Source organism: Glycine soja, chromosome 10 (genome assembly GCF_004193775.1).
Source record: "Glycine soja cultivar W05 chromosome 10, ASM419377v2, whole genome shotgun sequence".
Lineage (NCBI taxonomy): Eukaryota > Viridiplantae > Streptophyta > Magnoliopsida > Fabales > Fabaceae > Glycine > Glycine soja.
In genome coordinates this window covers 29689453-29717290 of record NC_041011.1, presented here as the reverse complement: position 1 = coordinate 29717290, position 27838 = coordinate 29689453, and the positions used below count along the sequence as shown (strand labels likewise).

The following is a 27838-nucleotide window of genomic DNA, read 5'->3' as shown; positions in this document are numbered from 1 at the left end:
TACTTGCTTGAAACCACAATTATTTAAAACCATACCAGACAATAAGTTCTTACGAATACCAGGTACAAATAAGACATTATCCAAATACAAACTTTTTCCGGAAGTAAAAACTAAATTCACACAACCTAATCCTAGGATTGGTTTAGTTGCAACATTGCCCATCTTCACGATAGAGCCATCATCGATTGGTCTAAATTCCTTGAACCAACGACAATCTTTGCACACATGGCTTGTTGCTCCCGAATCAAACCACCAAGCAACATCATCATCCTGCACATAGAATGCATCAGATATTAGTGATACATAATTTGAATTCGTATTCGAATTAAAATTATTCACTACAATCTGACCTTGTTGCTTTTTAGGATCATTAGACCCACTTGGACCAGCCTTGTTCTTTCCTTTGAACACCCGACAATCCCTCTTTAAATGACCAGGTTTCCCACACTTCCAACATGACAATTTTGTCTGTTTGTTTGGACCTTTGTTCTTATTTCCTTGAAATTTTCGTTTGTTACCTTTAGCATTGTAATTTTGCTTAACTGTTCCACTTTCCTCTACCATATTAACGGAAGAGGAACCTGCTACGTTTTTATCATTGACTTTGTCAATTTCCTGAGCCCTCAGCGACTCCTCAATCATGAAATGACTACCGAGTTGAACCAGAGTCAACTCTTCCTTCTTATGTTTCAAGGTATGCTTGAAGTCTTTCCAAGAAGAAGGCAGTTTATCAATTATAGATGAAACTGCAATGGATTCATCCATTTTCAAATCATGTTGAGTAAACTGACCCAAAATCCGCAGTAGTTCATTATATTGTTCCATAACAGGCCTCGAATCAATCATTTTGTAATTAAAGAAATTACTAACTAAGAATTTGTTACTTGAGGCATCTTCTGCCATATACTTGGATTCAAGAGAGTCCCATAATTCCTTAGCAGACTCAACATTTTGATAAATATCAAAGAGAGAGTCAGACATACCGTTCAGAATGTGTCCACGACAAATGTAATCATCGTTCTCCCATTTCGAACGCTTCCTTGTTTGATCCAGAGTTTCGTCTTCCATATACATCGGCATCGGTGTACTCAGCACATACATCACATTCAATGTTGTCAAGAGAAAGTGCATCTTCTTCTGCCATCTTCTGAAATCCTGCCCTTCAAACTTGTCCAACTTCGCAAACTTGCTTGTCATCTTCGAACTATCGTTCGTCATCTCGAAAGATTTGATTCAATCTTTTGTTGGTTAATTTGAAAATTGAGATGATACTGGATAAATCTGAAGTCATGTATAACACTTTCAGATTGAATCAAATTTCGGGGTTCAACCAAAATTGTTCAATCGGATAAAATCAGAAGATTATAATTCAAGAGTTTTGTTTTGGTCTTGTATGTTTTGTCACCCGTTATGCTTTCTGAACCAGAATGATTATTTATGATCAAAGATGGTTTTTGGTGGTTGATGGAAGTTATTTCTTTTTAAAAATTGTCGTTGATGGAAGTTTTAGTAACTTCCATGTAACTTCCAACCGTTGATGGAAGTTTTAGTAACTTCCAAAATTTGCCTAGACCGAACATCTCGTTATTACATTAAAACAAGCGTGCACTTTTATTTTAACATAATAAAGAGATCAATTACACTAAAATGTCCAACAGAAAGCACTATGTAAATTATTGCTTGCTATGCAATAATTTATTGTCAGAAAATTCCTTGGGAAGTCATGGTCAGCCAATGCATTTGAGGCAGCATGCTCTCACTTGTCACAGGTTAGCTTTACTGTTCTAAGAGGACTTCAATGATAAGTCACATTAAATTTGTAATTTAGTTCCTTTTCCTTTGGTCTTTCTTCTTATTGATCCTTGTATTTATATTAGCAATACCAATGCAGAAAAGATCTCTATTTAATTGATGCTGGCTTACAGCTTTTTATTGTGAGTTGATATGCTCCTTTTTTAGTATTAATTCCATCTTTAATAACTCACAGTATCATACTTTTCATAAAATAGTCCAATTATTGATAATATAATTCAAAAGTTTTGAATAGCTGCCCCAAGTTAGCAAAGAGATTATACAGGGTCTAATTCACGCTGGTGGAATACATATCTACTTAATTATACAGTGTTACGTAACGTTTTGAATAGCAGCCCCAACGGACTATTATTCAATACTAAACGGATACGATTTGAGATTGAGTACAAACTGGTTTTCAGAAACTCCAGCACTGGAATAAGTATTAAGGTGAATTGGATAAACTTTTAAAAATAATTAAATATCAGGTAAACAGCATTAAGGTGAGTTTTGATAAATAAATTCATTAAATATTTATTTGTTACAGTATTTTTTTTACATTAAAATTTATGTTATGGATTTATTTTTTCTCGTCCACGGTCATAGACAAATCTGTTCACGGTTTGTGAATGCCGCTGGCACAAAGAAATTCGCACAATGTGGGAATCAAACACTGATTCAACTAATAAATAAATTGTTTTCTCTGATTTGAACGCAGCAAGACCTCACATGTCATACGAATCCTTTGGGTTTGTTATAGACTTATTTAGAAATTAATAAATAAATTATTAAAAAATTCATAAAATTAAAATAAATTATCGAATTATAAAATATTAGTTTATTTTAATAATCTCAAATATTTTTTTAGCAACTTCATCAAACACCTTTCGTTTTTGTTCTTGACAGAAACAAACTTATGACATTTCATTAATAATCAAATGAGCAATACAAAAGGTTTCCTAATCACAATAGGTTTCAAAAACATCATATTCAAAATCTGGTCAATTTTTCCTAGGCTGTGGTTTCTTTTATTTTTATTTTTAACCAGTATGTGGATTCTTATATAATATATCACTTAATTACGTCTTAATTAAAACAAAGATTAATTTTCACTTTTAATTCCAAGTATCACAATTGTGCACCACTCTTTAGAACCCTTAGATTAATCTAAGGTACATGTTACTATTGTACACCTTCCCCACCAAATTTTACTCTCTCTTCCTCTCCATTGTTTCCGATGACCCCTGGATTGGCTTGAGGCCGCCCATCACTACTGAGCACCGCTATTCTCCTCCTATCAGCCGCAAAGAACACCTTCATCCACCAACCTCCCCCACTTCGGTCATCTCCTTCTTCTGATGTATAAACACCCAACATCATATCCCACACAAACCCCTCCATGGAAAGAAACAGCAACACCTACCGAAACAGCACGTCGAGCCCAATCGTCACACCGCAGAGAAACTGAATCTGACCCACGCTTGGCCCTCTCCAAGTTTGAGCATCCGCATCTCCGGCATCGAGCCACACTTACGTATTTATGTTTAATAGACCAGAATCGCACTTATATATATATATATATATATATATATATATATATTTATATAATTATAAAATATTATATATACAAATTAAAATTGCAAAAATATAAATTTATAGACACTAAAAATGAAAAAAAAATATAGGAACCAAAATTCAAAAAGCACTTCAAAAATTAATTATTTAACCCTATTATTATTTAATAAAAAACATAAACTGTATTTAATAACTACAATTTATCTATTTTTTATGATAAAAGTTAAGTTGCATATATGAAGTACAACTCACAAAACAAAATTAAAATAATAATATTTTTTTATTATAAACTTATTCAATTTAATCACCCTTGTAAGAAAACAAAAACCTCTTAATTTATTCATCACTTCGCATTACCGTGATAAGAAGGATACTGTACGAAAGTGATACTAGCTGGATTCAATTAGAAAAAAGACTTGAATGACCTATCCTTACGTAACTCATATTTTTTAGTTGCCATGTTAGAGGGTTGACATGGGACCTAGTGAAACTCCCCTGACAGAAAGATAAAAAACTAAAAAAAAAGAATCCTCAATATACAGTCAATACACGTGCAAGCTTGAAGAAAGAGTCATAGATGCTTGTATAAAATCTATAATTTATAGTTTGTAATTGCAGTAGGTATTATTGAACTCATCACCTCACGAACGAATTCTATTAATTATTTTAATACGGTTAATTCTTTGGACATAAAACATAATAACTTGCATTTGAAGGATCAAATCAGTATAAAGTAAAATAAAGGAGGTAAATAAGGAGAAATTGTTTACCTTTGAAGGGCATAATGAGAAATTGTTAAGAAAATAATCAAATACTACTGCCCAGTTAGATACTTTGACTTGGTGCCCAACAGCAATTAGAGTGCATCAACAATTTCTATTTTGACTTAGTGTGCATGTGCAACAGCAATTATAGCTTTCAACGGTCAAGGTTCTCACTGCCACATTAACTATTGTTGCCCAAGTGGCACTTATATATCTACAATAGTATTACACAATATAAAGGAGTAACGATGACATCCTAATGAAGTGAATATATTCCATGTAAAATAACTGTAACTGCAATTAAAAATGGAATCTAAAACAATTTAAAAGAAAATAAATGATTCAACGGCCATCAAGAATTGAAAAGAAGTCATTCAACGCCCCAAAAATGCATCTTCTAAAAACAAATGAATAAATTGTTGACCTTGCTGATTCAAGATTCTATAAGTAGGAACAAGCCTAGGCAAACAATACAAACATACTTGAGAGCTTTAGGTTGCTCCCAACTCCAGAGCTAATTAACTCTATAGACTAGCTCGAAACTAGAAAGCCATGGAAGCTCAAAGCTACTTGTTGCTTATTGGCTTGTTCTTTGTATTGCATTGGCTTGCAAAATGTTACAAAAGTAGTGTCTCTCAGAAACTTCCACCATGACCAAAGAAACTACCCATCATAGGGAACCTGCATCAACTAGCAGAAGCAGGTTCACTTCCACACCATGCTCTGAGAGATCTTGCCAAAAAATATGGACCCCTCATGCACCTCCAACTTGGTGAAATTTCAGCAGTGGTTGCATCCTCCCCAAAGATGGCCAAGGAAATAGTGAAAACACATGATGTTTCTTTTCTCCAGAGACCCCATCTTGTTTTTGGTCAAATGATATCCTACGGGGGATTGGGCATTGCTTTTGCTCCATATGGTGATCACTGGAGACAAATGAGGAAAATGTGTGCCACGGAGCTTCTGAGCACCAAAAGAGTTCAGTCTTTTGCTTCCATTAGAGAAGACGAGGCAGCAAAGTTTATCGACTCCATTCGCGAATCTGCTGGTTCGCCTATCAATCTCACCAGTAGAATTTTCTCATTGATATGTGCCTCTATTTCCAGGGTAGCATTCGGTGGCATATACAAGGAGCAAGATGAGTTTGTTGTGTCTTTGATCCGAAAAATCGTAGAATCCGGGGGAGGATTCGACCTTGCTGATGTCTTTCCTTCAATTCCATTCTTATATTTCCTAACTGGAAAGATGACCAGATTGAAGAAGTTGCACAAGCAGGTTGACAAGGTCCTGGAAAACATCATCAGAGAGCATCAAGAAAAGAACAAAATTGCAAAAGAAGATGGAGCTGAATTAGAGGACCAAGATTTTATTGATCTTCTTCTCAGAATCCAACAAGATGACACTCTCGACATCCAAATGACGACTAACAACATCAAAGCTTTGATATTGGTAAGTAAATGCCTCAAAACTTCTATTATATTTCCTGTTTCTGAAGTACGTTTTTTCTCACTAACATCTCTTTATAACATTAATCTCTTTAATCCTCTCATTTGTACTAATTACTTTATCTTACATTTTTCTTCCTTTTCTTCTCATCTCCTTTTCTATTAAAAAAGTTGCCCGATTTTGTTATATAAATGCAATTTCTCTTTTCATTTTACCAAACTTTATATAAAGATATTTTATTTGTTTCACCAGGACATATTTGCTGCTGGAACTGATACTTCAGCATCAACACTAGAGTGGGCTATGGCAGAAATGATGAGAAATCCAAGAGTGAGGGAGAAAGCACAAGCTGAATTGAGACAAGCTTTTCGAGAAAAGGAAATAATTCATGAAAGTGATCTAGAGCAACTTACTTATTTGAAGTTGGTGATCAAAGAGACATTCAGGGTACACCCACCTACTCCTTTATTGCTCCCTAGAGAATGCTCTCAACCAACCATCATTGATGGCTATGAAATACCTGCCAAAACTAAAGTCATGGTAAATGCATACGCAATTTGTAAGGATTCCCAATATTGGATTGATGCTGATAGGTTTGTCCCTGAAAGGTTCGAGGGTAGTTCTATCGATTTCAAAGGGAATAACTTTAACTATCTCCCTTTTGGGGGAGGACGAAGAATATGCCCAGGCATGACATTGGGTTTAGCTAGCATTATGCTTCCACTAGCTCTACTACTGTATCACTTCAACTGGGAACTCCCAAACAAGATGAAACCTGAGGAAATGAATATGGATGAACACTTCGGATTGGCTATTGGGAGGAAAAATGAATTGCATTTGATTCCCAATGTTAATTTATGATCATTGAGTACATGATTGACGTATCCATGTTTATTAAACTCACTTTCAAGAATCCTATTTAATTTAATTGTTAAGGAAAAAAAGCGTATTTATTATTATTATTATTGGATTTTTATTTATATAATTATACATTTTTCTTACTTTTCTGTACATACACATCTTCTTGATAAGATGACTTTAGGCTGCTAAGATGGTCTAGTATTGTTAAATCTTTTTTGTCTATGTATTAAATTGTTCTTAATTACAAATGAGAGTGATTTCATATTTATTTGATTGAGTTAGTTTAAAGTAGTCTCCCCCTTTTATATGGTGGATTGAGTTAGTTTAAAGTAGTTTCCCCCTTCATATATGTAATGAATTACTTGAACTAAGAATGAGACCATACAAGTTTATATGTTTAAGTTAGTAAGGCTTTAAGTAAAGTTATGAAATAACACAATAACAAGTAAAGAAAATGCATGTTTGGAATAGAGAACTTCTTAGTATCTATAGATGTGAAGCAATCATTTTAAGGTCTGAGATGTTAGAATTTTCTTTGTTTGACCTTCTACTGATGGGTGTATTTTGTTTATTTCAAATATGGGTTGAATATACAACCTATATGTTTTTCCTCTGAGCTCAATGTTTAATTGAGTGATACAATTTGGGCTTAGGGAATTACCATGAATGTACAACCTAATATGTATTCATATGAATAATATCCATGATGGTTGGGTAATAGGTTAAATATCTATTTAAAGAAAGGTAGGATCTCCACATGAGTAATGTCCTCTTTGTCTACTCAAATAAGAGAAAAGATCAAATGAAAGTTCCTTTTCTTGACGTATACACTTGTGTACGAGCTTCCGTGACATCAAGTAATTGTTACTGTATATAAAGGATATCCTCAAGAGGTATTAAATTTATTTAAACTCTTCTTTGATGAATGGTCATGGAATGAGTAGGAATCGTGTTCTCATTAAAAAATAAGTATTAGACACATAACAACCTATTTGTTGCCTACAAAAGATATAGGACACTTAAAATTTTCATTGTACTATTGGTCCTCCAATATTGAAAATATCACCGTTAATTTTTGTCTACTAAAGTTTAAATTGAACATGAAAATTAAATTTGAGCATGAATCATATATACACTTTCAACAATTTTTTTATACTGATAAATAATGGGGAAACAAAAACCTTTGAGTGGTCCTAGTTTTTAGCATTTGAATACACCAGGACATGCACTTTGAATTTCAAACTTTGTTTCCTAACATAAAACTTACTTTCAAGTTTCCTTATTAATATTAACTATCTTCCATTTTTTAATATTTGGGACCATATAATCTAGAACGTAACTTCTCATCATCTCATTCAACCTCTTAGGCTCTTAGCTATGGACATGATAGTTTGTCCTAATTTTTACTTCAACATGCTCGTTTGGACGTGGTGGTCATTTTGTGACAACAGTGCAAGTAGGAGATGCTGATTCTTTCCCTTTCTGCTTCAAGTGTTGGGTGTTGGCGGTTGAGGACTCGTGCTTGTGCGTCTCCCCAATTCTTATCGGAAAGTTTTTCGGATCCAACTCGAACCGATGGATCAGTGATAGTATTTCAAATTTTTGTTGTGATATTTTCCCCCACAAATGGCACCAATGTTCAATACCGACAATGGAAATATGGTTCTGAGGTTATGGCACGAGCTCTGTCTCAGTTGCGATGAGTGGAGGAAGAATCTCTAGATCTCCCCTATATCTACATCTCATTCTAGTTGAGAGTGAAGTTAGAATCTAGTTGTGTCCTTTGAATTGAGGGCATTTATGAGGCTGATATGATGGGGAAATCCATTGAGTACACGTGTTCACACTACTAGAAAATAAGCTTTTAACATTGGTTATTTAGGACTTTCAACATCAGTTATTAACCGATGATGAAAGTATTATCGTTAACATCGGTTTTGTTGAAAACTGATGTTAACGTAAAATTACAACATCGGTTTTTTAAATAACCGATGTTGTTAGTATTCGTCAACATCGGTTTTTTAAAATACCGATGTTAACTAAAACTGATGTTAACGTTGGTAGTTAACATCGGTTTTTTAATAAACCAGTGTTGTTAGTGTAGGTTAACATCGGTTTTTTAAAAAACTGATGTTGTTAGTGGATGTTAACATCATTTTTTTTAAAACCGATGTTGCTTTTAGGAATTTTTTTAATATACTGTCTGCTTTTTCAATAAACCCAAAAATTAAGCTGCAAATTTTAAATTAGATCACACAACACAACATATATAATTTTCATTCTATTTTGAAACAGTTTTTACCAGAAAAATTCCATGAGAAATTTATTAATAACTATGAATTAAAAGAATAATTAATGTTTAGGAGACATGAATTTTAAAAAATGTAAAGCAAGTAAACTACAATTACGAAATTGTCTAAACATCCTAAGTTTCATTTCTAACTTTCAAATAATACTTTGCCCACTGGATGCAAAGCGCCTTCAATCTCTCAGGTTCCAATGGTCTGACATCATTGAAATACTGCATGATATAATAAAACATAATTTAAGAAAATGAAATTTGTTAGAATTAAACAATTACCGTTTCCCAATTATTCTTGAAACTTCCTTAGATTATAGTTGACATCCAGTGCATGACGTAATACCCACACTCGGTGCTTCCTTTTTGTCTATTACACTAAAAACATTATGAAATTTAGATATTCAACGTTAAGTACAAATTAGTCTACACAGTACTAAAATATAAGTAGAAGCATTGTTTAAATGACTTACTTTAACAACAATCCACCTAGCACCAGCCTTGGATTTACTTTGTGGAGTATCGTCAAGTCCTTCAAAGCACTGTTGAATACAAACATGGATGCTTATTATACAATTAAAATATTGATGTTTCCGACTAATACTAATGCAAATGTATTGAAAAAAAATACTGACCTGTTAATTATTCCTTTGAGGTAGTTGTCTGGCCTAGTATGCAATGAACAAAACCAGATGACAACATTTTCCTTAGGCAAAATGACGACCATTTGTCAATGTGCACTGCAGTGGAGACCAATATAGGTTATTATACTATTATACATTATTTAAACTCATTTGTTCAGTTTAACTTAGCCATTCAGGTAGGCTCCTAGGTACACTTCCTGTTTTGAATTATGCATCCAGTTCTTAATGTAACTTTCTGATTCCAATTTCAATTGCTCGGATCTCTGGATGGACTGTGGCTTGAAAGGATAACATTAGCCGTTGAGTCACTTTTTCAGTGATCGACTCCTCCAACTGGTCCCTAATTTGTTGCATCAGCTGCTCCAGGTCTTCGGGAGCCATGGAGGAAGACATACAGGAGGTCCTTGGAGCCAGTCCAAAGTATTTCTTGATCGTGACACCAACTCCAACAACACCTACACGACTACGGTGTTCTGGTCGCCCAATGGCAACGAAGAAACCGTATGACGCCTGCTCCTCCAACGATTCCTGCAAAGAACACATTTATTGGTTTAATCAATCACATAATAAACATAAATAATTGCAATTAATAATTGAAAGTGACTTACAATCTTCTCAGCAATTTCCTTTGCTGCCTCAGACGTCATTTGCCCAGTTTTCTTTGTGCGGGCCATCTTCCATTTCATGTGTTGTCTGATGGGAGATGGAGGATCAATCACGGTGTCAGTGCTTTCGGATTGAGCAACTTCCTCTAGTTTTTTCTTTCTCTTCTCATCCATCAACTTGTTTTCTGAATATTCATAACCCTCACGAGACAACACGTGAGGGGCAATGTTATGTTTCTGGTTGGCTTGTGCCTTCTTGCGCATATCCTTTAGAAATTAAATATTATTGAAAGTAATCATTACAATGTATAACAATAATTCAATTTACAGTTTAAAACAATGAAAATCACAAACTTAACTCCCAGGAAGGGTTTCCTTGCTAATGTTGTACTTTTCGCATACAGTGTCGTCGACACTTTCCTTGTCGGCTGCAAATGCCCATTTCGATGTCAAATCATACTTGAATTGTCTCCACTGCTCCCCCATATTCTGAAGTATTTTCTTTTTTGTCCTCAGATCCGATGCTTCAGGGATATCAAATTCAGTCTGACAAACAAAAAATTACATTCTATTGTTACTAAATTACAATTTTGATTATCAATGAATAAAATTAAAGATTTAACTAAAATACCTGAATATCGTCCCATATCAAATCCTTCTGAGCAATGTTAACTCATTGGCAAGTGTACCAAATGTGTCACAAGTAGTAAAGTACTCAGAAGTCCGAGTGTCGAATCCACAGAGACTTTGTTTGTACTTAGATTAATGCAAATCCAATTTACAAGCAATAGATAATAAATTTAAAATAAAAGATAATAGAAGATAAACTACTGGAATTAAATTTTTGAAATTTAAATGCACAGAAGCATAAAAAGAAAAGAAATAACACAACTATCCTAAAAAAATCAGATTGCAACTAACTAAAAGGGAGATAAGAAATCCTGGGTTTCCTCCCAATAAGCGTATTTTTAACGTCATTAGCTTGACGAGTCAAATGCCTTCAAGGTGGCATGAAGGTCACAAAGAACACATATTCCTTGTATTTTTGCCTCCTAGCTAGAGACTCCATGAAAGTCATGTATTCTGGAAGCACATTCCATATCATTGCAAGAGAAGTGCTAGTGATCAAGGAAAGAATAACACTTAAGGCTTTCTCATGTTCTCCATGTCTTTCTTCCTTGACAATCAGTTGATGAGGATGAGTATTGACTTGGAGAATACTTTCTTGTTGAATTTCTACTTGTGAGTACTTCTCCCATTGTTGTGCTTTCTCCTCACTTTTATCTTCATCTTTTTCTTTTGAATCATGCTTTCGTACAGGGCTTTCCTCTTGAGCTTCAACCTTTATAAAGTTTTCTTCTCTTCTGGCCATAAATTTAGTCACTTCTTCTGCTAGCTTACCAACTTGAATTTCTAAACTTTTAAATGCTTGTTGAGTATATTCAGTGACTTCCTTGAATTGCATCAATAAATTATCCAGATTAGAAGTTCTTTCTTCTTCATATTGATTGTAGGGTTGTAACTCTTGCTCCCATTGATAATTTTCCATGGAGTAGCTCTTTCCAACCTGAATTTCCTGATTTTGCATTGAGTTTTGATTGGCAGTAGAGCTAGGATGGTATGCCGTGAATTTCGTGAACACACTTTCAAGATTAGGAGTACTTTCTTCATATTGATTGTAAGGGTATAACTCTTGTCCCCACCAAGAATTTTTCATGGAGTAGAGATGACAGTTGTCATTGAAATGCTCTTCTCCACAAAAATCACAATTTATCGATTGTGGGTGATTGACCCTTGATCGTGTGCTATCAAGATACTCAGTCCACCTCTTACAAATGTCTTCCATGGATCAAGTTCTTTTGAGGTTCTAACCTGCAAGCATAGACTCACAAGAAAAAAATTTTTTTTTATAAAAAGAAAGTAAAATAAAATAAAAAATAAAGTGTGAAAACTAATTGCTTTAAAATTGGAATATGCAAATAATCAAGTACGAAAAACAAAGTCCCCGACAACGGCGCCAAAAACTTGTTAACTCGTTGGCAAGTATACCAAATGTGTCACAAGTAGTGAAGTACTTGAAAGTCTGAGTGTCGAATCCATAGAGACTTTATTTGTACTTAGATTAATGCAAATCCAATTTACAAGCAAGAAATAATAAATTTAAAATAAAAGATAAAGAAAGATAATAGAAGATAAAAAAAGATAGGATAAGAAAAGTAAAAGATAGGAAAATTAAATATTAAGATAAAGATAAAAAACAATAAGATAAGAAAAAGAAAAAAATAAGATGATTAAAAGATAAGTTATTAGGATGTGATAATGTTGTTGGGACCTAGTATGCCCTCTTTGCCCAGGAGGTATGATTTTATGACTTTTCTTTATCAATTCAGGTGATTTTATCCTATCCATATCTATTCATTTACTGTAGAGCTCTGAGTCCTTTCAGAAAAAGCTTAAATAGTGACCTCATAATTATCATGCAATTCTTATTCAATGACTGAATTTAAACTACTGGAATTAAATTTCTGAAATTAAAATGCAGAAAATCATAAAAAGAAAAGAAATAACACAACTATCCTAAAAAAATCAAATTACAACTAACTAAAAGAGAGATAAGAAATCCTGGGTTGACTCCCAATAAGCGTTTTTTTAACGTCATTAGCTTGACGAGTCAAATGCCTTCAAAGTGCCATGAAGGTCACAAAGAACACAACTTCCTTACATTTTCGCCTCTTAGCTAGAGACTCCATGAAAGTCATGTATTCTAGAAGCACCTTCCATATCATTGCAAAAGAAGTGCTAGTGATCAAGGAAAGAATGGCACTTAAGGCTTTCTCATGTTTTCCATGCCTTTCTTCCTTGACAATCAGTTGATGAGATGGGTATTGACTTGGAGAATACTTTCTTGTTGAATTTCTACTTGTGAGTACTTCTCCCCTTGTTGTGCTTTCTCCTCACTTTTCTCTTCATCTTTTTCTTTTGAATCATGCTCTTTTAAGACGAAAGTTATTTAAGACGGTTTCATTGTAAAACCATCTTAAGAAACAGGGATACAAAGATGGTTTTTGAAAAATGTCTTTAAGTTTAAATATATATGTATTTTCACACTTCCAAGTTCGATTTCACTCTCTCTGTCTCTCTGTTTCTCTCTCTAAATGCCGCCCTCACGTCCGTTGAATCAGCGATTCCAACACGGACGAAGACAAGGGACAGGATTTGGACAGTGCAGTCGCCAACACAGTGAATGGTGCTTCTTCTTCGGTAGAGAGTCAGTCCTAGAAGCGAAGGACGAACGTGGCTGAGGGAGTGGTTTTGCCGGTTGGTTTCCTCACCCCTCTCCCATTGGCGCCGACGCCTCCTCCCACTGCAGTGTTGTCCCACTGCGCTGCATCCTTTTACATGGATGGCCCTGCATTGTCATGGTACCAATGGATGTCCTGGAACGGGTTTTTCCCTTCCTGGCAGGCCATGCTTCAAGCTCTGGAATCACGGTTTGTTCCCTCCTTCTACGATGACCCTCAAGGCGCTTTGTTCAAACTCCAATAGATCGGCATTGTTAGTGAGTACCTTATGGAGTCCGAATGATTGGCGAATCGGATTGTGGGCCTTGCCCCTTCCATCTTGTCGAGCTGCTTCATCCAAGGGTTGATTCTGGAACTTCACCGGGAAGTTCAAGCTCTGCGCCCTCTTTCTCTTCCTCAGGCGATCGATCTCGCACGACTCCAGGAAGATAAGATGCTGGACCGCCATCATGGCCAGCGCAGTTTTTCGACTCACCATTCACCCTTGTTGCCTAAACCCTCGACCCCTTTTTCTACCCCTTCGTCTAAGCTTCCCGTCAAGAGACTCACAGCGGAGGAGATGGCAGTCTGCCGTGAATAGGGGTTGTGCTACCACTGCGATGACAAGTGGTCTCATAGTCACCACTGTAAGCCCCCCCTACACCTTCTCATCGCAAACGAGGACCTTGAGTTCTCCTTCGACCCTGTCCTTCTTGATTCACCATGGCCTTCTTTGACTGAACCCTCGTTGGTCCCTCAAATAAGTCTGAACACCATGGAAGGCACTCCTACGCCACAAACATTTCGTCTTCTGGGCTCTTTGCACCATCAGGTTGTCATCCTCGTCGACGACGACAGCACCCACAATTTCATCCAATCGGGCGTAGCAAAATTCCTCACCCTACCCTCTGCCCCAACCACCGCCCTTCGAGTTATGGTAGGCAATGGCTATACCCTTGATTGTGATACCTTGTCCCTCCAAGTTCTGGTTTCGATTCAGGGTCACTCATTTACCCTTGATTTATTTCTCCTGCCTATTTGTGGTGCTGATATTGAATTAGGAGTGCAGTGGCTCAAGTTATTGGGCCCAATTACTACTAATTATTAAACTTTGACCATGACTTTTGTGCACATGGGCCGCAAGATCACCTTTAGTGTCGATGCTCCCCCTCTTCCTTGATCTGCCTCAGCCCACCAAAACAAAAGACTTGCCCAGATCCAGAGCATCTCAGCTCTGTTCCATATCACCACAACACCAGCCCACCCTTCCCCATCTTCACCCCCAACAAATATTGTCCATACCCCTGCTCAGATAACATCTGTCATCACCCGATATACTGGTATCTTTACTGAACCAAGCCAATTACCCCCACCTTGCAACATACAACATCATATCCATCTCCTCCTACACACCACTCCTGTCAACGTCAGACCTTATCGATATCCTTATTTCCAGAAAGCGAAAATTGAGAAGCAAATCGCATCCATGCTTGAAGCCGGCCTAATCCAGCCAAGTCACAGTCCTTTCTCGTCCATTATACTCCTGGTCAAAAATAAAGATGGAACATGGCACTGTTGTATGGATTACAGGGCTTTAAATGCCACCACTGTTAAAGACCGTTTCCCTATGCCTACCATTGATGAGTTGCTTGATGATTTGGGCCAAGCATCCTGGTTTTTAAAGCTTGATTTGCACCAAGGATTTCACCAAATACGAATGGCCAAGGTTGACGTCCATAAAATGGCATTTCGAACTCACCAAGGCCACTACAAGTTCAAGGTGATGCCATTTGGCCTTTGCAATGCTCCTTCTACTTTCGAGGCTGCCATGAATGACGCGCTCCGCCCATTTCTGAGGAAATATGTCACGGTATTCTTTGATGACATCCTCATCTACAGCTCCAATTTGGACTCTCATGTTACACGTCTAGAGGTTGTTTTGTTTACTTTATCAGAGCGCAATTTCCTTCTCCGTCAATCTAAGTGCTTATTCGCTCAAAATCAACTCAATTACCTGGGCCATATCATCTCGACCCAAGGAGTGGCCCCAAACCCTGACAAAGTGGCAGCTACGCTTGCCTGGCCAATTCCAACATCCCCCACAACTCTGCACGATTTCTTGGGGTTGACTAGCTTCTATAGCAAATTTATTAAGCGTTATGCCGCCATAGCTTTGCCCCTTACCTCGCTCTTACGGAAGGACCAATTCTGTTGGTCCCCAGAGGCGCAGCAAGCTTTTCAACATCTTAAACAAGTGATGACCCAGGCCCCTATTTTGGCAACTCCCAACTTTTTGCTACCTTTTACAATTGAAACAGACAAGTCGGGCTACGCCAAGGGTGTAGTGTTACTTCAGGAAGACCACCCAATTGCTTATTATAGCAAGGTTCTATGTCCTCAGTTACAGAGAGCATCGACTTATGTTAGCGAGTTGCATGCAATCACATCCTCTGTTAAGAAATGGCGCCATTACCTGCTGAGCACTTCCTTCACCATCCTCATGGATCACAAGAGCCTCAAAGATCTCATGTCTTAGGTTATTCAGACCTCGGAACAGCAGACATATTTGTCTAAGCTTCTGGGATATGATTACACTATTAAGTATAAGCCAGGGTCTGCTAATGTCGTTGCTGATGCGTTGTCCAGACTTTTCCCGGCCGAGGCCACCTGCTTATCATTGACTATGCCTAATTTCACTTTTTTTGCATCAACTCCATCACACTTTGTTATAGGATCCCCAATATGTTGATCTCCTGCATAACATTAAATTGCACCTAGATGCTCACTTTGACCTCGCCATTCATAAGGACCTTATTTTCCGACAAGGCCATATTTGGATTCCCTTCCCAACACCTTTTATTGGCTAACTCTTAGAGGAATTTCATTCATCTCCTCTTGGCGGTCACACAGGGGTATCAAAGACACTTCATCGTTTACGACAGAATTTTGATTGGCCACATATACAGGAAGATGTCCGCTGGTACGTCATGCAATGTCCCATGTGCCAACAGACTAAATACGAAACAAAGAGGCTGTCAGTCTCCTATAACCTCTTCCCATACCTTCCCGCATATGGGAAGATTTGTCCCTCAATTTCATCATAGTACTGCCATCATCCCACGGTTTCACGGTGATATTAGTGGTCGTAGACCGATTTTCCAAGGGGGCTCATTTTGGTGCTCTTCCTGCCCACCATACAGCATACAAGGTTGCCGTATTATTCCTCGACATGGTCTGTAAGCTCCACGAATTTCCACAAAGCTTGGTCTCCGATAGAGATCCTATTTTTATCAGTGGCTTCTGGCACGAGTTATTCTGTTTAAGCGCCACAAAGCTTCGAATGAGTACCACCTACCATCCGCAAAACAATGGTCAAACGGAAGTACTTAACCGAACTTTAGAGCAGTACTTACAACACGACCATACATTCCGGCATCGGAGTTTCGCCTTTCGAAGCAATTTATGGAAAACCACCGCCAACACTAGTCCAATACTTACAGGGCACCTCCTCTATTGATGTTGTTGATTCTTTGCTAACCACCAGGACTGAAATTCATGTGGCCCTGCAACACCGTTTACGCAAAGCACAGGAAGCCATGAAAACTACGGCAGACAAGCATCACCATGATGTTTCCTTCGCTGTAGGCGATTGGGTATATGTCCGGCTTCGCCCTTACAGACAAACGTCGTTAGCCCCTACCTATACCAAATTGACCAAACGCTTTTACGGGCCTTTCCAGGTGCTAGAACGGATTGAACCAGTAGCGTACAAATTGCAATTGCTGGTTTCTTCTCGAATTCATCCGGTTTTCCACATTTCCCTCTTGAAGCTCCATCAGGAACCATTACCTCCCTCTCCAGCAGAACTTTCCCGAGCCAACTTCAATAATCATTCACTTGTTACTCCATTAACCATTTTGGATTGGAAGTGTGACAACTCAGTTTCTCCCCCAATCATAAAGGTCCTGGTCCAATGGGATGGCTTAGCTCCAGAAGATACTTCATGGGAATTGTGGGATGATATACTCCAGACACAACCTTGAGGACAAGGTTGTTTTCGGGGAAGGGGGTGTTGACAGCAATAACAACACAGCAGGTACAACACAGGCTTTATACCAGAAGCTACCAGTAACATTAAAAGGCCAAGGAGAGTCATTAAGAAACCCAATTACCTTCAGGAATACGTTTGAGGTGCCAAAGCAAGAATCACCAAGCTGGTTGTAGGGATCCACTATCCTCAGGCAGTTATAGCAATTCCACTAATTAGTTGTTGAGCAGGATGCTAGATAACTCCGTGATAACAAATTGAATTCTATTTGAATGAAATAGTATAAACATGTAAAGAAGTGGAATTAATAAAGGATCATCAAAAAACTTATCTCAATCAGCCATTTCTTAGCTATTTCTTTCCCAGCTGCCTATCAAGCTGTTTGCAGGTAAATGTCATTCACTAATTATTATTTAAGATCTTAGATGAAAATAATTTTTTTATATGGAAAGAAGAAAAGAAATTAAAAACAATGATTACTAATTTTTGAATAACGCAGATGGGATATTACAACAATTTAGCAGCCACCAGATTACATGAAGGCATGCTTCAGAGTCCTCTATAATATCTCACAAATGAAATAAGCTCCAAGGTCTACCAGAAGCACAGGTGGAACCCCATAAACTCTTTACAAAAAGAGGTAACTATCTTCTAGAACACCCATATGGCTTCTTTAGACTTTAATCGAAACCCATTCTTACCCCAAGCTTTTAATAATATGGCCGTGATATGTCATTAGGTGTGACTATCTCCACTATAGAAAGAAAAAAGAAAAGAACAAGCAAATCCACAAATACTAATATAGTAAATACTAGAAATAAAGACTTTCTACATATACATATATCGTCCAAAACAACGATTTTTATCGTATTGCCCAGTTTGGATTAGATTTAACAAATGAAACTTTTCAATTGTAATTTTGTTGTAACAATAGTTTATGGCAAACCAAAAAAATTACTGGCTGAGTCACGGACAATGTCGCTTTCTTTAAGATGTTTCGTGGCACTACCAAAAAATTGTGCAAGCAGACTATCAACCACGACGTCCCCAGGATAAAACAGCCCAGATCACTGTATAAGATTCCCACTGCATTGAGGGAACCTTTTCTAGAATTACACCCTCTTGTATGACTTGAAAAATCACTCTAAAGTCACCCAAAAATATGACTTGAAAAGTCACTCTAACAGCCAACCGAAAATATGACTTGAAAAGTCACTCTAATAGTCAACCGAAAAGTATGAGTTGAAAAGTCACTATTATAGCCAACCGAAAATATGACTTAAAAAGTCACTCTTATAGCCAACTGAAATTATGACTTAAAAAGTCGCTCTTATAGCCAACCGAAAATATGACTTAAAAAGTCACTCTTAAAGCCAACTGAAATTATGACTTAAAAAGTCGCTCTTATAGCCAATCGAAAATATGACTTAAAAAGTCACTCTTATAGCCAACCGAAATTATGGCTTAAAAAGTCATTCTTATAGCCAACCGAAATTTTTAGAGCGACAGAAAGAAAGAGGGAGAAGTTTGCCGAAAATGCATCAGCTGAAATATAAGAGGGAGAAAGAAAAGTTGAGGAAATGTTTTTCAACTGGGGCAAAGAAAAATGAAGAAAGGAGTTCTCTATATATAGGGAGTGAAACACTACTCAAGTGTTTATCCTGAGCGATGTGGGACTTGAAGCCTTTTTTTCTTCTTTTTTTTTCCTTTCTTTTTTTCAAACTTTCATCCACATTCTCCTTTGTTCTTACAAATTTACTATTAAGACTTTTTTAAGGTAAGAATGTATTTTTTTTTTAAATTATGATTACTTCTACAAAAAGACTTTTTGGCATATTTCAAATTTAAATTCTTTATCCGATAGTTTCTGATATCCTACCTTGTCAGTTCTCAGCATTTAATCTTACTATTTTCTGGTTGGCATGATGCAGCGTTGACATAAGTTCATCCAAATCCTTTCTTCGAGGCGGACAAAAACCCAGCGTTAATGTGCAGTCTGCAGGACATACTGTTCCTGTGTTTGTTAATGGGCAATTTTCAGGTTTACAGAGTCGCAGTTAGACATGTAGTTTCTTTTGTGTCCAACTGTGCATCTTTATATTTCTATTTACCAGTTAGTATTCAGTACCTATGCTTAATCATTATGTTGCTAGCCATAGATTTATGTTTCCTTTTTTCACTGGAAGATTGTTGGTCGGCATTATGAAACATGGGAGGCAGGGATCACTGGTCCAGTTTTGCTCCATGGTCTTGACCAAGGACAGAACGATTTGACGAGAAACAAGTGTTCATATAAGGTCTGATGCACATAATTTTATTAATCTAACATATGTATTCATACAAGTTTCAATTATTGGGACCAGAAAACCAGAAAACCATTCTCTTACAGTATATTTTGTCGATTTTATATTTTCACTCCAACTTCTATTTTGTGTATGTATTTTCCTTTAGATTGGGAGTATATTTTACCCTTGCTCATTCTTGATGCTGGCTTACAGCTTTTTATTGTGAGTTAATATGCTCCTTTTTTTGTATTAACTCCATCTTTAATAACTCACAGTATCATACTTTTCATAAAATAGTCCAATTATTGATAGTATAATTCAAAAGTTTTGAATAGCAGCCCCAAGTTAGCAAAGAGATTATACAGGGTCTAATTCACGCTGGTGGAATACATATCTACTTAATTATACAGTGTTACGTAACGTTTTGAATAGCAGCCCCAACGGACTATTATTCAATACTAAAAGGATACGATTTGAGATTGAGTATAAACTGGTTTTCAGAAACTCCAGCACTGGAATAAGTATTAAGGTGAATTGGATAAACTTTTAAAAATAAATAAATATCAGGTAAACAGCATTAAGGTGAGTTTTGATAAATAAATTCATTAAATATTTATTTGTTACAGTATTTTTTTTTTTACATTATAATTTATGTTATAGATTTATTTTTTCTCGTCCACGGTCATAGACAAATCTGTTCACGGTTTGTAGATGCCGCTGGCACAAGGAAATTCGCACAATGTGGGAATCTAACACTGATTCAACTAATAAATAAATTGTTTTCTCTCATTTGAATGCACCAAGACCTCACATGCCATACGAACCCTTTGGGTTTGTTATTGATTTATTTAGAAATTAATAAAAAAATTATTAAAAAATTCATAAAATAAAAATAAGTTATCAAATTATAAAATATTAAGTTATTTTCATAATCTCAAATATTTTTTTAGCAACTTCATAAAACACCTTTCCTTTTTGTTTTTGACAGAAATAAACTTAAGACATTTCATTAATAATCAAATCAGCAATACAATAAGGAACATGACTAAACACTTTGACATTGGGCAGCAGTCTCCTTTATTTAATTATTTCAACACCTTTCCTAATTACAAAAGGTTTCAAAAACATCATATTCAAAATTTGGTCAATTTTTCCTAGGCTGCGGTCTCTTTTCTTTTTATTTTTAATCAGTATGTGGATTATTATATAATATATCACAATTTTGCACCACTCTTTAGAACCCTTAGATTAATCTACGGTACCTGTTACTATTGTACACCTTCCCCACCAAATTTTACTCTCCCTTCCTCTCCACCGTTTCCAATGACCCCTGCATTGGCCTGCGGCCACCCATCACTACCGAGCACCGCTATTCTCCTCCTATCAGCCGCAAACAACACCTTCATCCACCAACCTCCCCCACTTCCATCATCTCCTTTTGCCGATGTATAATCACCCAACATCATATCCCACACAAACCCCTCCATGGAAAGAAACAGCAACACCTACCGAAACAGCACCGTCGAGCCCAATCGCCACACTGCAGAGAAACCGAATCTGACCCATGCTTGGCCCTCTCCAAGTTTGAGCATCCGCATCTCCGGGATCGACCCATACTTATGTATTTGCGTTTAATAGACCAGAATCGCACTTATATATATAATTATAAAATATTATATATACAAATTAAAATTGCAAAAATATAAATTTATAGACACTAAAAATGAAAAAAAATAATAATATAGGAACAAAAATTCAAAAAGCACTTCAAAAATTAATTATTTAACCCTATTATTATTTTTAAAAAAAAATACATAAACTGTATTTAATAAATACAATTTATCTATTTTTTATGATAAAAGTTAAGTTGCATATATGAAGTACAACTCACAAAACAAAATTAAAATAATAATATTTAGTTTATTATAAACTCATTCAATTTAATCACCCTTGTAAGAAAACAAAAACCTCTTAATTTATTCATCACTTCGCATTACCGTGATAAGAAGGATACTGTACGAAAGTGATACTAGCTGGATTCAATTAGAAAAAAGACTTGAATGACCTATCCTTACGTAACTCATATTTTTTAGTTGCCATGTTAGAGGGTTGACATGGGACCTAGTGAAACTCCCCTGACAGAAAGATAAAAAACTAAAATAAAAAGAATCCTCAATATACAGTCAATACACTTGCAAGCTTGAAGAAAGAGTCATAGATGCTTGTATAAAATCTATAATTTATAGTTTGTAATTGCAATAGGTATTATTGAGCTCATCACCTCACGAACGAATTCTATTAATTATTTTAATACGGTTAATTCTTTGGACATAAAACATAATAACTTGCATTTTACATGCATTTGAAGGATCAAATCAGTATAAAGTAAAATAAAGGAGGTAAATAAGGAGATATTGTTTATCTTTGAAGGACATAATGAGAAATTGTTAAGAAAATAATCAAATACTACTGCCCAGTTAGATACTTTGACTTGGTGCCCAACAGCAATTAGAGTGCATCGACAATTTCTATTTTGACTTAGTGTGGATGTGCAACAGCAATTATAGCTTTCAACGGTCAAGGTTCTCACTGCCACATTAACTATTGTTGCCCAAGTGGCACTTATATATCTACAATAGTATTACACAATATAAAGGAGTAACGATGACATCCTAATGAAGTGAATATATTCCATGTAAAATAACTGTAACTGCAATTAACAATGGAATCTAAAACAATTTAAAAGAAAATAAATGATTCAACGGCCATCAAGAATTGAAAAGAAGTCATTCAACGCCCCAAAAATGCATCTTCTAAAAACAAATGAATAAATTGTTGACCTTGCTGATTCAAGATTCTATAAGTAGGAACAAGCCCTAGGCAAACAATACAAACATACTTGAGAGCTTTAGGTTGCTCCCAACTCCAGAGCTAATTAACTCTATAGACTAGCTCGAAACTAGAAAGCCATGGAAGCTCAAAGCTACTTGTTGCTTATTGGCTTGTTCTTTGTATTGCATTGGCTTGCAAAATGTTACAAAAGTAGTGTCTCTCAGAAACTTCCACCAGGACCAAAGAAACTACCCATCATAGGGAACCTGCATCAACTAGCAGAAGCAGGTTCACTTCCACACCATGCTCTGAGAGATCTTGCCAAAAAATATGGACCCCTCATGCACCTCCAACTTGGTGAAATTTCAGCAGTGGTTGCATCCTCCCCAAAGATGGCCAAGGAAATAGTGAAAACACATGATGTTTCTTTTCTCCAGAGACCCCATCTTGTTTTTGGTCAAATGATATCCTACGGGGGATTGGGCATTGCTTTTGCTCCATATGGTGATCACTGGAGACAAATGAGGAAAATGTGTGCCACGGAGCTTCTGAGCACCAAAAGAGTTCAGTCTTTTGCTTCCATTAGAGAAGACGAGGCAGCAAAGTTTATCGACTCCATTCGCGAATCTGCTGGTTCGCCTATCAATCTCACCAGTAGAATTTTCTCATTGATATGTGCCTCTATTTCCAGGGTAGCATTCGGTGGCATATACAAGGAGCAAGATGAGTTTGTTGTGTCTTTGATCCGAAAAATCGTAGAATCCGGGGGAGGATTCGACCTTGCTGATGTCTTTCCTTCAATTCCATTCTTATATTTCCTAACTGGAAAGATGACCAGATTGAAGAAGTTGCACAAGCAGGTTGACAAGGTCCTGGAAAACATCATCAGAGAGCATCAAGAAAAGAACAAAATTGCAAAAGAAGATGGAGCTGAATTAGAGGACCAAGATTTTATTGATCTTCTTCTCAGAATCCAACAAGATGACACTCTCGACATCCAAATGACGACTAACAACATCAAAGCTTTGATATTGGTAAGTAAATGCCTCAAAACTTCTATTATATTTCCTGTTTCTGAAGTACGTTTTTTCTCACTAACATCTCTTTTTATAACATTAATCTCTTTAATCCTCTCATTTGTACTAATTACTTTATCTTACATTTTTCTTCCTTTTCTTCTCATCTCCTTTTCTATTAAAAAAGTTGCCCGATTTTGTTATATAAATGCAATTTCTCTTTTCATTTTACCAAACTTTATATAAAGATATTTTATTTGTTTCACCAGGACATATTTGCTGCTGGAACTGATACTTCAGCATCAACACTAGAGTGGGCTATGGCAGAAATGATGAGAAATCCAAGAGTGAGGGAGAAAGCACAAGCTGAATTGAGACAAGCTTTTCGAGAAAAGGAAATAATTCATGAAAGTGATCTAGAGCAACTTACTTATTTGAAGTTGGTGATCAAAGAGACATTCAGGGTACACCCACCTACTCCTTTATTGCTCCCTAGAGAATGCTCTCAACCAACCATCATTGATGGCTATGAAATACCTGCCAAAACTAAAGTCATGGTAAATGCATACGCAATTTGTAAGGATTCCCAATATTGGATTGATGCTGATAGGTTTGTCCCTGAAAGGTTCGAGGGTAGTTCTATCGATTTCAAAGGGAATAACTTTAACTATCTCCCTTTTGGGGGAGGACGAAGAATATGCCCAGGCATGACATTGGGTTTAGCTAGCATTATGCTTCCACTAGCTCTACTACTGTATCACTTCAACTGGGAACTCCCAAACAAGATGAAACCTGAGGAAATGAATATGGATGAACACTTCGGATTGGCTATTGGGAGGAAAAATGAATTGCATTTGATTCCCAATGTTAATTTATGATCATTGAGTACACGATTGACGTATCCATGTTTATTAAACTCACTTTCAAGAATCCTATTTAATTTAATTGTTAAGGAAATAAAAGCGTATTTATTATTATTATTATTGGATTTTTATTTATATAATTATACATTTTTCTTACACACATGTTCTTGATAAGATGACTTTAGGCTGCTAAGATGGTCTAGTATTGTTAAATCTTTTTTGTCTATGTATTAAATCGTTCTTAATTACAAATGAGTGATTTCATATTTGTTTGATTGAGTTAGTTTAAAGTAGTCTCCCCCTTTTATATGGTGGATTGAGTTAGTTTAAAGTAGTTTCCCCCTTCATATTTGTAATGAATTACTTTAACTAAGAATGAGACCATACAAATTTATATGTTTAAGTTAGTAAGGCTTTAAGTAAAGTTATGAAATAACACAATAACTAGTAAAGAAAATGCATGTTTGGAATAGAGAACTTCTTAGTATCTATAGATGTGAAGCAATCATTTTAAGGTCTGAGATGTTAGAATTTTCTTTGTTTGACCTTCTACTGATGGGTGTATTTTGTTTATTTCAAATATGGGTTGAATATACAACCTAATATTTTTTTTCTCTGAGCTCAATGTTTAATTGAGTGATACAATTTGGGCTTAGGGAATTATCATGAATGTACAACCTAATATGTATTCATATGCATAATATCCATGATGGTTGGGTAATAGGTTACCTATCTATTTAAAGAAGGGTAGGATCTCCACATGAGTAATGTCCTCTTTGTCGACTCAAATAAGAGAAAAGATCAAATGGAAGTTCCTTTTCTTGACGTATACACTTGTGTACGAACTTCCGTGACATCAGGTAATTGTTACTGTATATAAAGGATATCTTCAAGAGGTATTAAATTTATTTAAACTCTTCTTTGATCAATGGTCATGGAATGAGTAGGAATCGTGTTCTCATTAAAAAAATAAGTATTAGACACATAACAACCTATTTATTGCCTACAAAAGATATAGGACACTTAAAATTTTCATTGTACTATTGGTCCTCCAATATTGAAAATATCACCATTAATTTTTGTCTACTAAAGTTTAAATTAAACATGAAAATTAAATTTAAGCATGAATTACATATACACTTTCAACAATTTTTTTATACTGATAAATAATGGGGAAACAAAAACCTTTGAGTGGTCCTACTTTCTAGCATATGAATACAGCAGGTCATGCACTTTTAAATTCAAACTTTGTTTCGAACATAAAACTTACTTACAAGCTTCCTTATTAATATAAACTATCTTTCATTTATTAATATTTGGGACCATATAATCTAGAACGTAACTTCTCATAATCTCATTCAACCTTTTAGGCTCTTAGCTATGGACATGATAGTTTGTCCTAAGTTTTACTTCAACGTGCTTCTTTGGACATGGTGGTCATTTTGTGACAACAGAGCAAGTAGGAGGTGCTCATTCTTTCCCTTTCTGCTTCAAGTGTTGTGTGTTGGAGGTCGAAGACTCGTGCTTGTGCGTCTCCCCAATTCTTATCGAAATTTTTTTTCGATCCAACTCGAACTGATGGATTAGCGATAGTGTTTCAAATTTTTGTGGTGATATTTTCCCCCACAGACGGCACCAATGTTCAGTACGGACGATAAAAATATGGTTCTAAGGTGATGCACTGCTAGAATGGTAAGGATCTACATCGGTCGAAATGCTATTTCTACGTCGGGCCAGGCGCCGTCTTTGCTACAGTTGTCGTTGTTTCCCGACAATGATTACGACGGTGCACCCATACCCGTCGTTGTAATAAAAAAGGCAACGTCAGGCCCAGTTTAGGATAGTCGTCGTAAACACGAAAGCAACGACGGGAGTTGATTAATATCCGTTGTTGTCTTAAGCTTTCAACGTCGCGGCTGACATAAACGCTGCCGTTGTATTCAACATATCAACGTCGTTTAAACATAAACACCGTCGTTGTAGGTTACTCATCAACGTCGTGCGTGGGTAAATGCCGTCGTTGTAGTAATGACTTCAACGTCGGCCATTAACATAGGCTGTCGTTGTTTTCATCATTTTCAACGATGTTGTGTACGTCCCACCGTCGTTGAGTTTGTTGGTGTCAACGTCGGGCTGCCTAGACCGTTGTTGTAATGCGTTCACGACGGCTGTACTTGTGATCGTCGTTGTATTGGTCAACTCAGTAGATAACGACGGGTCTTTTGTTGACCGTCGTTGAATTCCAGACCCTGCATAACAAAATTTGGGTTAACCCGTTTAAGCGGAAAACATAATTAAAATTTAAACAGACAAGCATAGATCCTTCTAAATGTTCTTTAGAAGGATCTATGCTTCTTACAAGATGATGTGAATTCTGCTGACTGTTGTGCCTAACCATTTTTAAAGAAAATTGTTATACCTGTTCACAGCACAATACATAGACTTGCATTAAGTAGTAGGAATAAACAGACTTAAAATTATAAAAGCGTGTCAAGATAATCAGTGAGAAACACAGTTCATATATACCATAATGCATGTACGTCTGTACTAGAGACTGTAACTAAATAAGTCTGAAACAAATGGAAAGTTGTACTCACTGTTTTAGGATTAGGATCCAGAATTTTTTGTATGAATGACTTTGTGTCTGCAGAAAACCAGAATGGGCAAACAAATTCTGCAGCATTTATCTACAAGTTTAAATAAAAAGAAAAACCAGCAGCAACAAGTTAACAGAAGGTTACAATCACCAAATGCTAAAAAATGAACATTTCAGCAAACTCAAAAGATTCCTCATGGTATCTAATATGAAAGACAAGAGGATCAAGTTTTGAAAGAGAATGAGTGAAGAGCAAAAGTCAGAGGGATTATTAACACAATCTCACTGGAATTAGAATATTACATCAAGACAAAGAATCTCAAGGCCTGACTTACCCCAGAGTCCAGGAGTGTTGCCCCTTCAAGGGAAGAGGGAACCCTATTTTCCAGCCCCAATACTCAGCTATAGTCCTGAACTATATACAAAACAGAATCCCTTCCCCCACTCACTCCCTCTAAAACCTATGCACACTACTACTGCCTCACCGTATCAAATTCTCTCTTGTCTTAACTACATTCAGTTCCACAGAGTTTCTTTCTCACATTTACCTTCCCAATAATAAGGTTCCAAACAAGTTTTCATTAAGAAGATCTACTGGATAATAAGCATGAACATAAAAACAATGAATCTCACCCTTATATATTATATAGTACAGCATATAAAAAACAACTATTAGAGCAAGGATGACACAACAAAGAAAGATGGTGGTCACCAAAACTTTTTCTTCATTTTTGGCAATTTTACTTATCATGAAAAACAAAAAAATTTGGATTAAGCATAGCTATGCAAAACCATGAAAGAATACACCTACCAATCTTAAAGATATGAGGAGAACATAGAAGGATATTGGAATTTGGATAGGAAATAAAATTTATAGACATGAATTTTATTGGACAAGAATTGATTAAGCAGATAAGGATATCATACAAGAA

At 36.2% G+C, this 27838-nt stretch overlaps 2 protein-coding genes across 2 annotated transcripts; both read left to right on the top strand.

The window, feature by feature from the left end:
- The first annotated feature begins 4852 nt into the window (after positions 1 to 4852).
- LOC114370590 (cytochrome P450 71D8-like) lies at positions 4853 to 6447 on the top strand. The gene is made up of 2 exons (XM_028327991.1): positions 4853 to 5579; positions 5829 to 6447. The coding sequence occupies exons 1-2, from the start codon at positions 4887 to 4889 to the stop codon at positions 6435 to 6437; spliced, it is 1302 nt and encodes a 433-aa protein (XP_028183792.1). The 5' UTR covers positions 4853 to 4886; the 3' UTR covers positions 6438 to 6447.
- A 16031-nt stretch (positions 6448 to 22478) lies between these two features.
- Positions 22479 to 24430, top strand: LOC114370527 (cytochrome P450 71D8-like). Its single transcript, XM_028327905.1, has 2 exons — positions 22479 to 23465; positions 23717 to 24430. Exons 1-2 carry the CDS (start codon positions 22569 to 22571, stop codon positions 24323 to 24325), a joined length of 1506 nt encoding a protein of 501 aa, XP_028183706.1. The 5' UTR covers positions 22479 to 22568; the 3' UTR covers positions 24326 to 24430.
- The last annotated feature ends 3408 nt before the right edge of the window (positions 24431 to 27838 follow it).

What these genes read in the sequence shown, in the direction of transcription:
- LOC114370590 (XM_028327991.1), top strand. Translation starts at nt 4,887, where the DNA reads ATGCACCTCCAACTTGGTGAAATTTCAGCAGTGGTTGCATCCTCCCCA. An exon ending in ACATCAAAGCTTTGATATTG is followed by an intron (nt 5,580 to 5,828) that starts GTAAGTAAATGC and finishes TTGTTTCACCAG; the next exon opens with GACATATTTGCTGCTGGAAC.
- LOC114370527 (XM_028327905.1), top strand. Translation starts at nt 22,569, where the DNA reads ATGGAAGCTCAAAGCTACTTGTTGCTTATTGGCTTGTTCTTTGTATTG. An exon ending in ACATCAAAGCTTTGATATTG is followed by an intron (nt 23,466 to 23,716) that starts GTAAGTAAATGC and finishes TTGTTTCACCAG; the next exon opens with GACATATTTGCTGCTGGAAC.